At 35.5% G+C, this 15,762-nt stretch overlaps 1 protein-coding gene across 5 annotated transcripts in view; it reads right to left on the bottom strand.

Annotated features, from left to right (window-relative positions):
* Positions 1 to 1,173: 1,173 nt before the first annotated feature.
* The window catches only part of ced-6 (PTB domain-containing adapter protein ced-6), a 186,565-nt gene continuing 171,976 nt past the window's right edge, over positions 1,174 to 15,762 (bottom strand). For all 5 annotated transcript variants that reach the window (XM_090412678.1, XM_090412680.1, XM_090412679.1 and 2 more), the window contains exon 12: positions 1,174 to 3,749. In XM_090412678.1, coding sequence (XP_090268804.1) covers positions 3,666 to 3,749 — 84 coding nt within the window. In that variant the 3' untranslated portion in view covers positions 1,174 to 3,665. The remainder of the gene's footprint in view (positions 3,750 to 15,762) is intronic.

Raw genomic sequence — 15,762 nt, 5'->3', positions numbered from 1 at the left:
TTCACCTTATATATGAATTTCTAATGCCGGCCTGGTTAGCATATCAACTCTCCAGCCAAAAGGCTGCAGGTTCGAATCCCACTGTGGGCATGGATGTTCTTGATTGTCTGTGAAAATACTAGTGGTGGTGGTCAACGGTAGATGGCGTTGGTGTAGATGACGAAGGTAGTTGCAGTTCATTGTAGTTGGTGAATTCAGTTGTGAGACGGAGCTGTGGAGTAGGTGTCCTTCCTTGATGAGTCTTTGGACTCCCTGGAGGTGTCATCTAATAATAATAATTTGTTTCATTAGTGTGCTATTTAACAAACAGATCCTCCAGAAAATGAACAAATAATTGCTCTCATCTTTTTTCTGTTATTTATAAGTGACTCAATTTTTTTAATCTTGTTTCTGATAATATTAGATAACCTTGAAAACTGCAGCATGCGTGCTTGGTAATGGTAACTGAGTCAGTGTGACTTATACCAACTTAAGATGCTGACCTCTAGAGATCTAATTTAGAAAGTGAATTAATATGGAAATAGGCACAAAGGATATCTGTGTGTGTGAGGGACACGTGCAACAAAGGAAATGCAGATTGTTGAACAACTGTAACCCATCAAATGGAAAGTGGAGGTTTTTTTTTTTTTTTTTTTTTGATTTAAACGATATTTGATTATGTTTCAGTTAATACTATACTACCCAAATCAGTCTATTAAGACTGATTTGGGTAGTATAGTAGTTTTTAAAACAATACATGACAGCAGTGAAATAAATCGATGTTTTTCAGCTTTAATTAACAGAGATTAATGTTTATGTTCAATTGAAGTTGCACAAGACCATAGAGAAATGTCTTTTTTTTTTTTGCAAAAATAATGCCAATGTAAAACATTACAGACTGCATGACTACTGGTCTCATTCAAATTCCAAATATCATTTTATGGAAATTATTTTAGCAGGACTGAATTTTTTTTATTGCTTCATACTTATGTGCTATAACTGAAGCTATAAAAAATAATTAAACATAATGCATATACTTTTCAAAATTTGTAATAGTGGGGGGGGGAACAGGAACTTCAAAAAACCCTCTTCAAAATGCTTGCAATGATACACAAATTGGAGGAGGGGGAGGATTTTTCAATTTATCATAAAGACTTATTTCACAAGAACTATGTAGTATTAGAAGCTTACTAATAACAAAGTTTAATTAGTTTATTGTTTGCATATTTTTAGTTACAGGAAGTCACCACTTCATAAATCAGACTGTCCACAGTAATGACAACCTTATAGCAGAAGGATTTAGTATCCTGCACTTATGCAATGTAATCTATGCAACCATACATATTCATATATACTTGTCATTAATATTTCAAATAAATATGCTTCAATGTCATTTGATTTTAAAAGAATTAATAGCCAGATATACTTATTCTACTTATTTCTGCAGGCCAGCCACTTAGCAAAGCTTAGTTTTAGAGAAGAAAAGTAATTAAAATCAGTTGCTTTATTGATGTTTAATATTGTTATGTTTCTTATTAGATAAATGTTTTACATATGTTGCTTCATTTTCTCGAAGTTTTTATTGTTTACAGTACCAGTCAGGACAAACAACAGCAATAACATTCATTACGACAGAATTATGGACAACTAACACTTTGAGTTAACTTCAATTAAAATTAGATTTTAAAATTAAAAATTAATTTTTAAAATTAACTTTAATTCAAGTTGACTCCACAATGGTGATTTTGTCCATAAATTATAATGGATGCTGCTTACTGCAATCACACTGAAGGAAAGGAATGCAATCACATTGCCTGAAAGATATGGTGCTAAAACTATCAAGAAAATGGGAGATAACTTTCTAAAATTTCTAAAATAAAATAGCCTTACAGTGATGATCCCAATTAGAAGATCTAGTTTATATATACAGCATTTCATTTTATGAATTACAATTAGTATTCAACTTAACTTTGATTTTGAATGCTAATTAAGATGGCGGCAAGAAAGAGCAACTGAAAAGGATTAAAACAAATATTAATATGCTTTCTTTCTATTGGTTAAATTTCTTTTTTTCCCTTAATTTCATTATATAAAAAATCAATTTATAAATTGAACTGTCCAGTAACAAAGTGAAGTAATTTTAATACTGAGAATTCATAGGCAGACAAGAAAGTTTGGATGGAGAACAAAAATCTTATGAAAATTTAATTCTTTGCTAGAGATCCATACGAATAACCAAAAAAGGGATAAGATAGATGATGGATAAGAAATTTTTGCATAAGCTATTAATACACAAACACCCATTGAAAGCAGAGAAAATGATTTCATTTTAGCAGAAATTGATAAAAGTATAGTTATAGCATAGTATAGATAGGCTTACTTGTTAGTTATTCATAACAGTGCTTTATGGTATAAACACTAACAAGATGGAAAAAATATATAATTTCAATTAAGTGACCAAAGATCCAGGAGACAAATCTATTATGATATCAAATATAGCCTAACTTTTCTAAATTAATTTTATGGTTATCAGGTCATAGAGGGCACTTAGGATTAGTTCTTTTTCAGTTACAATTTAAATTGTTTCTATAATTACTTAGTACTTACCACAGTTGTAATTTGTGCTTTGATGATGGTTAGAAAACCAGCAAAACATTAGTAAGTTTAATAAATTATATACTTTTTTTCTGTTGTTGTTGTTTATACTGTGATGCACTGTTATGAATAGTTGCAGCATGTTTTTCCATTGGGAAGGAAAGTATATCTTATTTGACAAAAAGTGATAACCTTTGTTTTCATCCTTATTTTACCCAAGCAGGAGCAAACAAAATGTTGCATGTGAAATATCTTTATGACAAAATATAATTTATATAAAATGTTTAAATCTAGAATTCAAGTTTGCATAAACTTGTATTTAGTGCCTAGACACATCCTATACTGCTCAAGTTTGATTTATGGCTGTTAAATAAGTAATTACCAAAAAAAAAAAAAATATATATATATATATATATATATATGCACATGAATAAAAAGTTCACTGCACACACAGCTTTTGAAATGGCAATTATGATTATTTACAAGGGAGAAATGCATGTCAGTGGCTTAAATGTTATAACATAAACTATATTTTTTAGGGAAAAGAAAAATTCACAGAACTTATTTCATCATTTATAAACAAAAAGTTTGAACAATTTATTATTCACAATCATTTCTAGGCAATATTTTCAAAACATATGAAAATCATATCAGGAATTAGAATACATTTTGAAAGAATATTTAGTATATGGAATATGGTCAATAAGTTTCATTAACAGATATTACTCAGGAATATCATATACAACGGGCACATCTCTTTCCTCAGATCCTGTCAAGAAAATTTTAACATTATGAAGATTAATGGTACTCTGGGATTATTCTTCATGAAATGTGCATCGTTTAATTCTAAAGAATATCTAATGTTTAAATAATTGAGACTTAATTGTATATAAACAAAGTGATTATGGGAAATTTGAACAGATTTAAAACTGAAGACAATATATTACAGAAGATCTCTATCAAAGTAAATCATTCTTTATTCTGAAATTAAACCGATGAATTATTAGCCAAATGCCTTTCTGAAAGACATCTCTGTTCATTCATACATACAGTATCAATGCTTCATTTGCAGCAAAATTTGGCTTTCCAATTCAAGTCATTCTGTTATTTAATGGATCAAGACTTTCCAGAGAGAAATCTTCATTGCCAAATGATAATCCTCGACTAAATCCATCCTGTGAATATATAAAAACACCACTGTTAATATCTATAGAAGCATAAATAAAATAATTTGATTTTATATATTTAAAAAAAATTGCTACGAAATACATACAAAAATTCTACTGCTCGCAAGATCTAGATGGTCCAAATGTGTGCAGTCCTTATACTGCAAATTATATTATTATACAGGGATCTCTCAAACTCATTCATTGTCAGGGCGCTCATGTATCTCTGGTAATCCATCTCACTTTCCAAGCAAAAGTCTAGTCTGTGTATCGTTACTAACCACACTCTTACATAAGTTTCAGGGGTGACCACCTATTCTTTTCCCCTACTCTTAATGTATTGAAGGATTTCTTTTGTGTTGATATTACTGAACCCCTTTAATAACTTATAAGTTTCTATCAGGTCTCCACCATTATCTCCCCCCCCCCCCCCCCCCCCGAGTCTCTAGCCTCAATTTCCCATAATTCAGTACCATCAATGTGATACACAGCAAAGTGAAGTGCATAACCTTATATTTTGCAACATTAAATTGACAACCATTATTTTCTGTCCACAATGCTAATTTATTTAAATCATCCTGCAGGATGTCTACATCACTTATCAACTACTACCCTTCCCAGTTTTTCAACAAACAATTGAACCCCCCCCCCCACACACACACACAATCATTCACTGTATTATTAATGTACAAAATAAATAGTGTCCCTGGCACAGAGTCTTGAGATACTTCACTAGCTGCCATCATTCTCCTAGATTCCACCTCACTATATACTACTCTGGTGTCTGTCAGCCACTTCTGCCCCCTCCCTGATTCATGGCATCAGCTTCATATCCATTCCCTTCAACTTATGTAAGTTTTCCATGCTGTATTCAGTCATAATATTATGAATTACATAAAAGCACATAAGGTATTAAGCTCAATAGTCAGTTAAGGAGTATGCTAACGTATAAACTTAAACTTGATGTATGCTACAATAGGGCAATTATTTCTATCTGGCTTATAGATCTGCCAACTGCATGTGGCAGCTGGATTATGTTTTGCCTTTGGAAATGATCTATGCAGAGATTGAATAATTCACCTTAACTCTTAAGTGGAAGATGTCTTTCGTTGTCTAGTGAAACATCATCACCTTAAGATGTCTACATCACTTATTTAGAAACTGCTTTGTTACCATTTTCTCAAATTGAGGAGATGCTGGCTCTCTATGTGTGAAGTGGTTACTGCCATGTTTTGTCTCCAGTTTTTGTCCCCTTCCTTTCTTCTCATCTGCAGTGCAGGTAATCTTTGTTGGTCATGCCCAACACACTATTAATACACAGAGAGCCAGCATCTCCTCAATTTGAGAAAATGGCAACAAAGCAGTTTCTATAGGCTGGCTGCTTCCTTATTAGCTAGCAAATAATCCTGCTGCTTCTTGTTCTGCCTGGTTGTGCCTAGAGGGGAGTCCAAGTATAGTAGCTTGTTGGGGGGGGGGGCACTTTTGAGGCCACAATTGGAATGTAAGAATTCCCAATGTAAGAATTAGATGCAAAAATCTCTCATCTCAGCTGTATGCCCCTACTCTAAACACCAAATGTGACATGAAAGATAACTAAAGAAATACTAGTATCACAGTATTTGTTTAGTTCATTTCACTAACATCTAAGGCAGGGATGGAGAGCCTGCAGCCCTTAGGTCACATGTGATCTTCTTAAGTTCAATTGAATTCATTAAATTCAATGAGGCTATTTTGCATATTTTGTCAATTAGTATCTTCATTTACAAATTATGTGTTCTCAAATGGCATGTATTTTAATTAATTGCATTAAAAAAATTATTATTTTTAGAGCACGGTATTATAAAGGCAGAAGAAATTGATTTTTAATCGGTGAATAGTCCATTTCCCCACCCCCCGTTTTTTACGTTTTTGAGTGCTAAATTGTTTCTCTGAATACGAGTGTACTTCAGTGGTTTTTTTGGAAGTTAGTTCCTGTCGCGATATAATATATTTTGGTTACCATCAGAATTGAATGCATAACGGTGGAAGACAAAATGAAGCTAAGTTTTCATTACTGTATTTAGTTATATTTCATTTTATTTAGTGTACTTAAATGTTTTGTTTTGCTTGTAATTGTTTGTACTTTTTTTTTTCTTATTTATTTAACGGAATTTATTAATTGAATAATTAACGATTACGCTACTCGGCAGTAAGGAATGATGACAGATTCAGCTGCAGTCGCAAGTGGCGTATCGCCAAGTCCTCCACCATTTAAGAACTCTATTATAAGCAATATCATAAGGGACTTTGTGGCATGCAGTACTTGCAGCATGTATGCGTCTCGGGAATTAGATATGTGGCTTGTGAAAGAGAGCGGAGAGTGTATGTGTGCAAAATGCAGGCAGTGGGAGGAAATAAGTGCATTCGAAATATCAATATCTGACCTTGTTGCTCCAGGAATGGGGAATGAATGTAGGCAGACAAGTAGTGTGATAGGAGAGAATGAAAAAAATATATATGTGAACGAGAAAATAATAGTTGATAGTGTGGAAGGCGTGAGTGACTGTGAAAGTTTAGGAGATGGTTTTGTTTGGGAGAGTGAATTTAGATTAAAAGTGACTGACCTGCAGAGGGAGATAGATGAGCTGAAAGAGGAGGTGGAATGTCTTGTGAATGAGAGCAGAAGTATGACAGATAAGATTAGGAGAATGGAAGAGATAAATGCAAGCCGAATCAGAGTAGGGGAGAGAGAGAATTTTGGGAGTGTTAGAAGAGGAGAGAAAGGAAACAGAAGAGAGAGAACGAGTGAGAGGTATGTGGGTGCTAGAAGAGGAGAGAATGGAAACAGTAGAAGAGAGGGAATGAGAGAGAGGTATGGGAATGCTAGCAGACGAGGGGATGGAAACAGTAGGATAGACGGAATGAGAGAGGGATATGGAAGTGCTATAAGTGGAGAAACTGGAAACAGTAGGAGAGAGGGAATGAGAGATGTGTACGGGAGTGCTAGAAGAGGGGAGAATGGAAACAGTAGGAGAGAGAGGTATAGGAATGCTAGAAGAGAGAATAGCAGTAGAGGAGAGGGAATGAGAGAGACCTATGGGAATGAAAGAAGAGGAGAGAATGGAAACAATAGGAGAGAGAGAGAATGGTAAGAGGTATAATGTATGGCGACTCAATGATCCATGGTGTTCAAGATAGGATGCGTGAGGAGTGTTTGCCAGGAGGAACAATAGAAAGGGTGGCTATAGCAATTAAGAGAGGTGAAAGGGTGGATGAGATGATTGTGATGGTAGGAACAAATGACTTGAGTGGTAATGTAAGTCGGGCAGCAAGAGATACGAGATTTTTGCTTGAGGCTATACGGAAGAAGATAGAGAGAGGAAAAATAGTGTGCGTGTTGCCTAGGTATGATAATGATGAGCTGAGCAGAAGAGCGGTGATATTGAATGGCATAATAGCAAGAATGTGTGACAAGAGAGGACTGGTATATGTGGATGCTTGGAGTGCGTTTGAGGAAAGAGAGGAATTATATGCGAGAGACCGCTTACATTTGAATGAGGAAGGACGTAGGCATCTGGAGAGATTGCTGTTCTGAACGAGTCAGTGTGTCCCAGGGAGGATGATAGCAGGGGTGGCCTCTTGTGAGAATGGATACTTGGGAGAAGGAAGACGATGTCAGGTAACATTGAGCCCAGTGGAGTCTACAAGGGATAATGCTGGGTATAGAAACAATGGCATTTATATGCTTTATACTAATGCCAGGAGTATCCGGAATAAGGGAGAGGAATTGGTGGCGCAGATAGCATCAGCCTGGCCAAAAATTATTGGGATCACTGAGACGTGGTTGACAGAAGGGGATATAATAACAGGAATAGAAGTCGCTGGGTACAGCATTTTTCATCAGGATAGGAGGGGAAAGCGTGGTGGTGGGGTACTGCTTATGATAAGTGATGACCTATGTCCTCTAAGAGTGGAGGCTTTGGAAGGAAGTGAGACAAATGATTTTGAGAGCATATGGTGTGAGGTAGAGGTAGGCAAGACAGGATATTTAGTGGGGTGTTGCTACAGACCCAGGAGCACAGAGGATGGGGACCAGGAGATGTTTAAACAGCCAAGTTCGGCAAGTGCAAGAAGAATGATTGTTATGGGAGATTTTAACTACAGTAGTATAAATTGGAGAGAGGAAGATGCATGTAGCAATAGGGGAATGGAATTTCTAGAATTCTTGAGGGACAAATGTCTTAGGCAACATTTACAGAGGGAACAAGAGGTTCAAGAGTTTTGGATTTGGTTATAGCATCGGAAGAGTTGATAATAACTGAGATGACATCTCTCCCACCAGTTGAAGAGAGTGACCATATGGTTTTGACTTGGAAAATGAATAGACATGCAGGAACTTATGTGGAATTATAATGCAGGTGATTATAATAGTCTTAAACGTCAACTTCGGGAAGTTTCATGGAGGGAGGAATTGGAAGGCCAGGATATCATTAGTGCATGGGAAATTGTGAAAGAATATTTGTTAGCAGCAATGGTCAGTTGTATACCACAAGTGTACAAGAGGACACAATTTGGAGTAAAGTGGATGACAAACAATATTAAACAGGAATTGCATGCGAAAAAGAGGCTATGGAAGAGATATAAGGAGACAGGTGAGGAGAGGATGCATGAAGAATATAAGACACAGGCCAGAAGAGTGACTAGTGTGGTAAGGAAAGCGAAACTGGAATATGAGAGGAGATTGGCCCTAAGATCCAAAGAAAATCCTATGGAATTTTTTTTAGCTATGTGGCCAGTAGGAGGAGAAATGACTGTGGAAGAATGATATTGTGGGATAAAAATGGGAATAGAGTGACTGATGCAGAGGACATAGTGGAATTGTTCAATTAACATTTTATTGGAGTATTTCATCCTAGAGGAGTCAGTTTTAATGCTATAGGGATAGGGCTGGTTCGAGGTTTAGAGGTACAGGAGGAGAGTGTGTTTCAGATACTGAGTACTCTGGATGTCGGTAAAGCTTTGGGACTGGATGGTATTTCACCACGAGTTTTGAGAGAATGTGCTAGGGAACTGACAGTGCCTTTAACCTGGCTTTTCAATGAAAGTCTGGTTTCCGCAAAGGTGCCCAGGGAATGGAAGGAAGGTAAGATAGTGCCATTGCATAAGGGTGGTAACAGACTGGGAGTGTCTAATTATAGGCCAGTCTGTGTGTCATCAGTAGTTGTTAAGATCTTGGAGAAAGTAGTGAGGGACCGTATACAGCATTGGGCAGATGAGGGTAATGTTATCTGTGAGAGTCAACATCGATTTGTGAAAGGGCCCTCTTGTTTTAGCAATATGCTAGCCTTTTATAATAAAGTTACAAGAACATTAGACGAGGGAAAGGCATACACTGCAATTTTCTTAGACTTAGCAAAGGCATTTGACAGGGTGCCACATAAGCTGATATTTAAGTTGCAGCATATGGGTCTGGATGTCAGATTGGTCAACTGGATTCAGGATTAGCTGTCTGATAGGTATCAGAGAGTTGTGTATGGTGGAGCAGTTTCAAGGAGGCAGAGGGTTACAAGTGGGGTCCCACACAGCTCAGTACTAGGACCTATATTGTTTAATCTTTATATCAATGACATTGCCAGTGGACTGCAAGGGGATATTCAGTTGTTTGCGGATGATGCGAAGCTGGGAAGGATTATTAGTAATAGTGCAGATGTGGTAGCCCTGCAAGATGATTTGAATAAGCTAGATATATGGGCAAATGAATGGGGGTGTCAGTTTAATGCAGCAAAATGTAAAGTCTTGAGGTTTGGGAAACATCAATGGGATGCTGCATACTCTATGGGGGGAGTTATACTGGAGGAAGTAGGGGAGACAAGAGATCTGGGGTTGATGATTGATGGAAACCTGAAGTTTAGGGGACATATTGCAAAGGTGGTGAAGGTAACACAGAGGATTGCTGCAATTATGAGAAGGACACTGACCTGCAGAGATAAGAGGGTTATCATTCTGTTGTATAAGTCTCTGATCAGACCACACTTGGACTATTGTTCTCAGATTTGGTCCCCAGGATTTGAAGGGGATAAATTAACTGTGGAAAGGATACAAAGACGGATGACAAAGATGGTTTCAGGACTGTACAAGGATAGTTATGAGGATCGGCTGAGGGAATGTGGACTGCAGAGTTTGGTGGATAGACGGAGGAGGGGTGATATGATTAAGACTTTTAAACTGTTGAGAGGTGGTTACAGGGTTGACACTGGGGAGTTCTTTCGCTTGGTTGAACAGCAGGAAGGAGTGATGACAAGAGGCCATCCCTGGAAGTTACGAAAGGAAACTGTATGCAAGAGGGTGAGGAGTGGTTTCTTTGCGTGGAGGGTGGTTGAACCGTGGAATGTATTGCCTGATGGAGTGGTGAGAGCGAGAACGGTCAATGAGTTTAAGGAGTGGTATGATAGACTTTGTGTTTCTTAGGGGGGACCTCCCCTCGATGAGTCTTGACAGACTTTATGTTCTTAGGAAGGACCTCCCAAGAAGAGTCTTTTGACTCCATGGAGGCCTGAATAATAATAATAAAATCAACTGCTATTATTTATCTATCCATTGTTCAATGATTAGCACACTATTATATGAATTTGTATCTAGAAGCCACTACAAGCTCTCGGTGCAACATCAGCTTGATTTGAAAAAACAGTACAGTTTTGCACATGTATTTCTATATTGCGGTACTTTAGTATGTAATGTCATTTTATAACAAGATGAATGAGGAGAAGTTTTTAATTACTTTATTAATTTTTTAAAATTTTTATTTGATGTATATGAAAAAAAATGAAAAAATATGATGAAAAATATGAAAAAAAAAACTGAGGAGAATAGAGTAATGAAAAATGGGGGCTGCAGTGATGCATGCTTGCAGTCAAAGATAAAATTGGATGTTTAATTTGTGATACTGTGATTTAAACAGTGAAAAGATATAATGCTCATCAGCATTATGGTAGATGAACAGACCACAAATTGCAAAATTAGAAAGAGAAAGAACAAAGAAAATCTATACCTATAAATATAAAGCTTCAAAAAAATCAACAATTATTTTAACTGATGACATGATGAAGTAATGAAATTACCAAAGCAACTTATAAAATAGCATATACACTTGGAAGAAAAGGTAAGTCATAGGAAAGTAAAACACTCAGGATAAGTAGAGCAAAGAATATGGGAAGTACAGGAAATGATTGTGAGGTATGTTTTGATCAGTCAAGAATTTTTCCTTTTTAGGGAACTGCTGATGCCAGTATCTCTCTTCCCCTCCTACACTGGAAAGATATCGAAAATATTGTCAAATTCTCCTCTGTCCAAGACATTAGCCATTTTAATGGTTTTATTTCCCTCTGGGTTGGGGATAGATCTGAATTAATCTATTATTTTTCTAAGTAACAGTTTTGGGCAGAATCATTTTTGGGGTGTTTCAGTGACATCATATTCACTTTCTTTCTTATGTGATTTGCTCTATGGAGACTGCAATCATACTGCTCAGGTATATTATTATTATTATTATTATTTGACACCTCATGGTGTCCAAAGACTCATCGAGGGAGGGCACCTGCTCTACAACTCTGTCTCCGCCATTCAATCCACCAACTGACCGCAACTACACCAATGCCATCTACCGCCTCCCACCACCACTGGTATTTCCAAGGACAATCATAAACATCCATGTCCACGGTAGGATTCGAACCCGCAGTCTTTTGGCTGGTTAGTGTATCTGTTTTTATATTTATATTTATTAATATAAATGTGAAAAGGTGGAATAGATGTAAGGGTTCATATAACTTTTAAAACTTTCTTGACAGAGAAAGAGGATTTTCAATTTTCTATTAGATGTTGTTGTGATATACTTTCTTGATATGGTATATTCTATTCTGTCTTGTTCTTTTGAAACTTCTTTTCATCCTTCCACCTTTTGGCACGGTCAGGTAAGCTAGATGTTCTCCCTCAAGATGCATTTGGGTGTTTTGCTCTTTATTCTCATACTCTTTACTGCTACATCAGGGCACAGATGGCAGAGCAGCAACAGGCATTCTGAGTATAACCAGAATTTGTCTTTTAAAGAAGCGTAAAATATTTGGGATCGGTGGCATACCCAGAGGGAAGCAGTCTGCCCCAGGCCCAAGAGCATGGAATATCATTACTATTCACTAGATATTTGTATAAAAATTTTTGTATCATTTTTAGTTCTTAAAAATTATTTAATATTATTGATATTTGTAAATAATTTTTTTTAAAATTTGGTGTTAAATACAACATACATATACAACATGTAGATAGTTAATTTGAATTCAAATCAAAATGCACGAATTTTGTTTAGTTGCTTTTGTATTATTGCAACATCAAAGCTAGAGGGCGTATAATATTCTGATTTACAGTTAGTGGGGATGAAGTGGTGTGGTGTTAAGACAGAAATATGCGTGACCTTGATTGAAAACAACCAATAAACTTGACTATTTTAAAATTTTATTGTTTTAAAGCCAATCAAAGCAAGGCAAAGACCAGTGGAACAATTTCGTAGTAAAATCACACATTATTTATCGAAACTTATAAGTGTACACGTTCGTATTTTTGTGTTTATAGTCAGTGATATAATACTGTGTGTTGAAAATAGGTCGATTATAAACAAACTTGGAAGTATTTTTTGTGTTTGTACTAAATAGCAGATACAGTTGTAAGTATAGTTTTTAAAAGTACAAATTTAAAAATTTTTTCTACTATTATTTGTTGATTTGCTTCTGATTGATACAATCTATACTAGTCAAACACTAATCAAACCCTATTTAAAAAATTATAGGAACATGAAACAACAACAAAGACAAAGTGGATATCAAAGAAGAAAAATGAAAAAAATGAAAGAAGAAGCTGTTACAAATGTGTCGGGGAGCTATTATAAAATAGCTAATGCCAGCGACATCAGTTTCAACCTTAGCAGGTGAAAAAGAAGAAATAGTGGCAGAAGAATGGCAAGAAATGGAAGATACTTTGGAAAAAATAGTCCAGTAGGATAAGAAAAATATTGATGATGAAAAGAATATTGAACTCAACCCAACAGAAGCAATAGAACAATAAGAACGTCAATAGTAAGGAAATGGAATGGATAAATACAAATGAAATATTCTGTGATGTTACTGCTTGTTCAATCCCAGTACCAGATGAAATTAAAATTGATATTATTAAGCAAGGAAGTGAAGTATTTCAAAATAAAGATGGACCTTTTGATGCAACAGATAGATATGGAATAGGAATTAAAGGAGATCGTCACCAACTTACAAAATCATGGTTTTATAAAGAACTACCAAATGATGAAAATGTTCTTAGAGCTTGGATGGTTCATTCTCAGACAGCAAAAAAATTATACTGTTTTCGTTGCCGTTTATTTGCCTGCGGTGATACAACTAGAGTATCAAGTTTTGTTAATGGTTTTAATAAATGGTGGAAATTAAATCCAAAGATTTCGTAAGATGGGAACAACATCTTAATTGCTTAGAAATGTGGAAAACTTTAGCAACAAGGTTGAAATTGAATAAGACTATAGATCAAGTTTCTCAAGATCAAATTAAGGAAAAGACAAGAATGAAGGATGTTTTGATAAGAGTTTTGGATGGAATTCTATTTTTAGCTCATCAAAATCTTCCTCTTCGAGGTCATAGAGAAGATTAGTCAGTGACAAAGGAAATTTTTTGGAGTTAATTCAGTTTCTATCTCATTATGACCCTGTTCTAAAAGAACATTTATTAAGAACCGAACATTCTGCTTTGCATAATAGGAGATACAGCTCACACTTATCTCCCAGAATCCAAAATGAATTCATAAATTTACCAGGAAACCATGTAAAAGACAAAATATTGGCAGACATAAAAAAGGCTAAATATTACGGAATCCTTTTCGACAGTACTCCTGAAGTATCGCACGTGGATCAAATGTGTGAAGTTATCAGATACGTGCACATCGAAAATGGAAAAGTTGAAGTAAGGGAGTCATTCTTAGTTTTTTTTTCTATCCCAGGAAAAAATGCAAATGATATTACAGTAAAACCTCGATATAACAGACTAATTTGGGCGAGGGGGTGTCCGTTAAATCCGAAAGTGTGGTATATAATAAAGTAGATTTTTCGAATGAGTATGTTAAAAAATTGACAAATTAGCTAATTGACATTTTTAAAACTGAGAACTTTATTAATAAGAGACCATACGATTTAATGAATAAAATACAAATTGCCAACCAGTTTTACTAGCTACTGTCTAGCATTATCAAGGCTGTACTGGGGTAAATACAAATGCACCAAGTTACATGAATACATAAGCGTTAGTACCTGTTAGGCCGTTACATTTGATAATTCTCGTTTGGAAGTGCGCATACGTTAGTCAGAATCCGGTACGTGACCACGTGTTGTGTGGTTTTTTTTTGAGAATTGTAGTTCTGTTAAGGTGAGAGAATTGATGAGATTTTTCCATATGTCTTTAAGAATAGCACCTTGATTTCTATTTAAATTGCTGCCTGTGCGTAGCACCACTGCTGATTCTTTAAAAGTTCTGTGTCTGTAGTCATCCTCGATGTAAGGCATAGAACTGTTTTTCCAGTCTATAACGTGATTGGATGTCGAAAAATGGTGAGCTAAACCTGATGTGATAATTCTGTTGTGATTTATGTCTCCCACATGTTCTTTCTGTCTTATTTCAAGACTTTGAGAGGTCTGTCCAATGTATGATAGGCCACACGTGCATGGAATTACATATACTCCAGGATGTTTGAAGAATGGGACTTCATCTTTAGGTGATCTTAAGACCTGTCTGATTGTAGTAGTTGGTTTAAAAACCACTCTGATGTTATGAGCTTTTAACATTCTAGCTAATTTTGTGGATATTGAACTAATATATGGAATCACTGCTGTGGACACATATTGGGAATCAGTTACACGTTCCCAAGGAGGTTGTCTTTGAATAGAAATTTGTTTAAAATGTTGGTGGGGTATCCATTCAGAGATAGAGTCTTAGTTATTTGCAACAGTTCTAACCATACATCCTCTTCTTTTGAAATAAACTTTAAGGCTCTATTGCGGAGCATATGAATGATGCTGTGTTTTTGTGATCGATGATGGTTTGATGAATAATGTAGATATCTTCCTGTATCTGTGGGTTTCTTGTAAACGGACAGTTGGACATTATATTCTCTCTTCACCAGTATGTCAAGAAAGGGTAGTTCATTGTTCGTCTCTAGTTCCATAGTAAATTTGATCTTATTGTGTAATGTGTTGATTTTATTAAGAAACACTAGAAGGTTTTCCATGGTATCTTTCCATATGATGAACACGTCATCGACATATCTCCACCATATCGAAGGTATAGGTGAAATGTTGGAAAAAATATCTTTTTCAAGTTTTTCCATAAATAGATCTGCGCATGGTAGTGAAGGGGGCTAGACCCATGGCTAGACCTTCTGATTGTTTGTATACAATGTTATTAACTATGAAGAAATTTGATTTCAGGCAATGATGGAACAAATGGGTGATGTCCTGAGGGAAGAGATCCTTTAGAATGTTGACCACCTCATCGACTGGAACGTTGGTGAATAGGGATACACAACATCCAAACTTGCCATAATGTCAGTTTGTGAAATTGTGACTGTCTTAATTTTTTCAACAAATTGTTGAGAATTTTTAATAAAGGACATATCAAACAAACAGAGACCTATATTAAAAATTCTCAACAATTTGTTGAAAAAATTAAGACAGTCACAATTTCACAAACTGACATTATGGCAAGTCTAGATGTTGTGTTCCTATTATATAAGACTAAAAAACAAGTCTGTGATCTATATCAAAATAAATAAACAAACATTTTTCTGAAAATAAGCTTTAATTATATTTAAATAAACAAATAAAAAATTTTTCACGTGACATACGGACCGGAAATTTTGTCTCTAAAATCAAGGGTTTACTGTACTTCTGACATTCTGAAAAAATTAGAAGAGGACACACTTGACATCAACCTATGCTGTAACC

This window comes from Typopeltis vanoorti, chromosome 23 (assembly GCF_054136105.1).
Source record: "Typopeltis vanoorti isolate ZY-2024b chromosome 23, IOZ_Tvanoo_1.0, whole genome shotgun sequence".
NCBI classification, from domain to species: Eukaryota; Metazoa; Arthropoda; class Arachnida; order Uropygi; family Thelyphonidae; genus Typopeltis; species Typopeltis vanoorti.
Note: the sequence above shows the minus strand (reverse complement) of the source record. Positions and strands in the feature narration are given on the sequence as shown.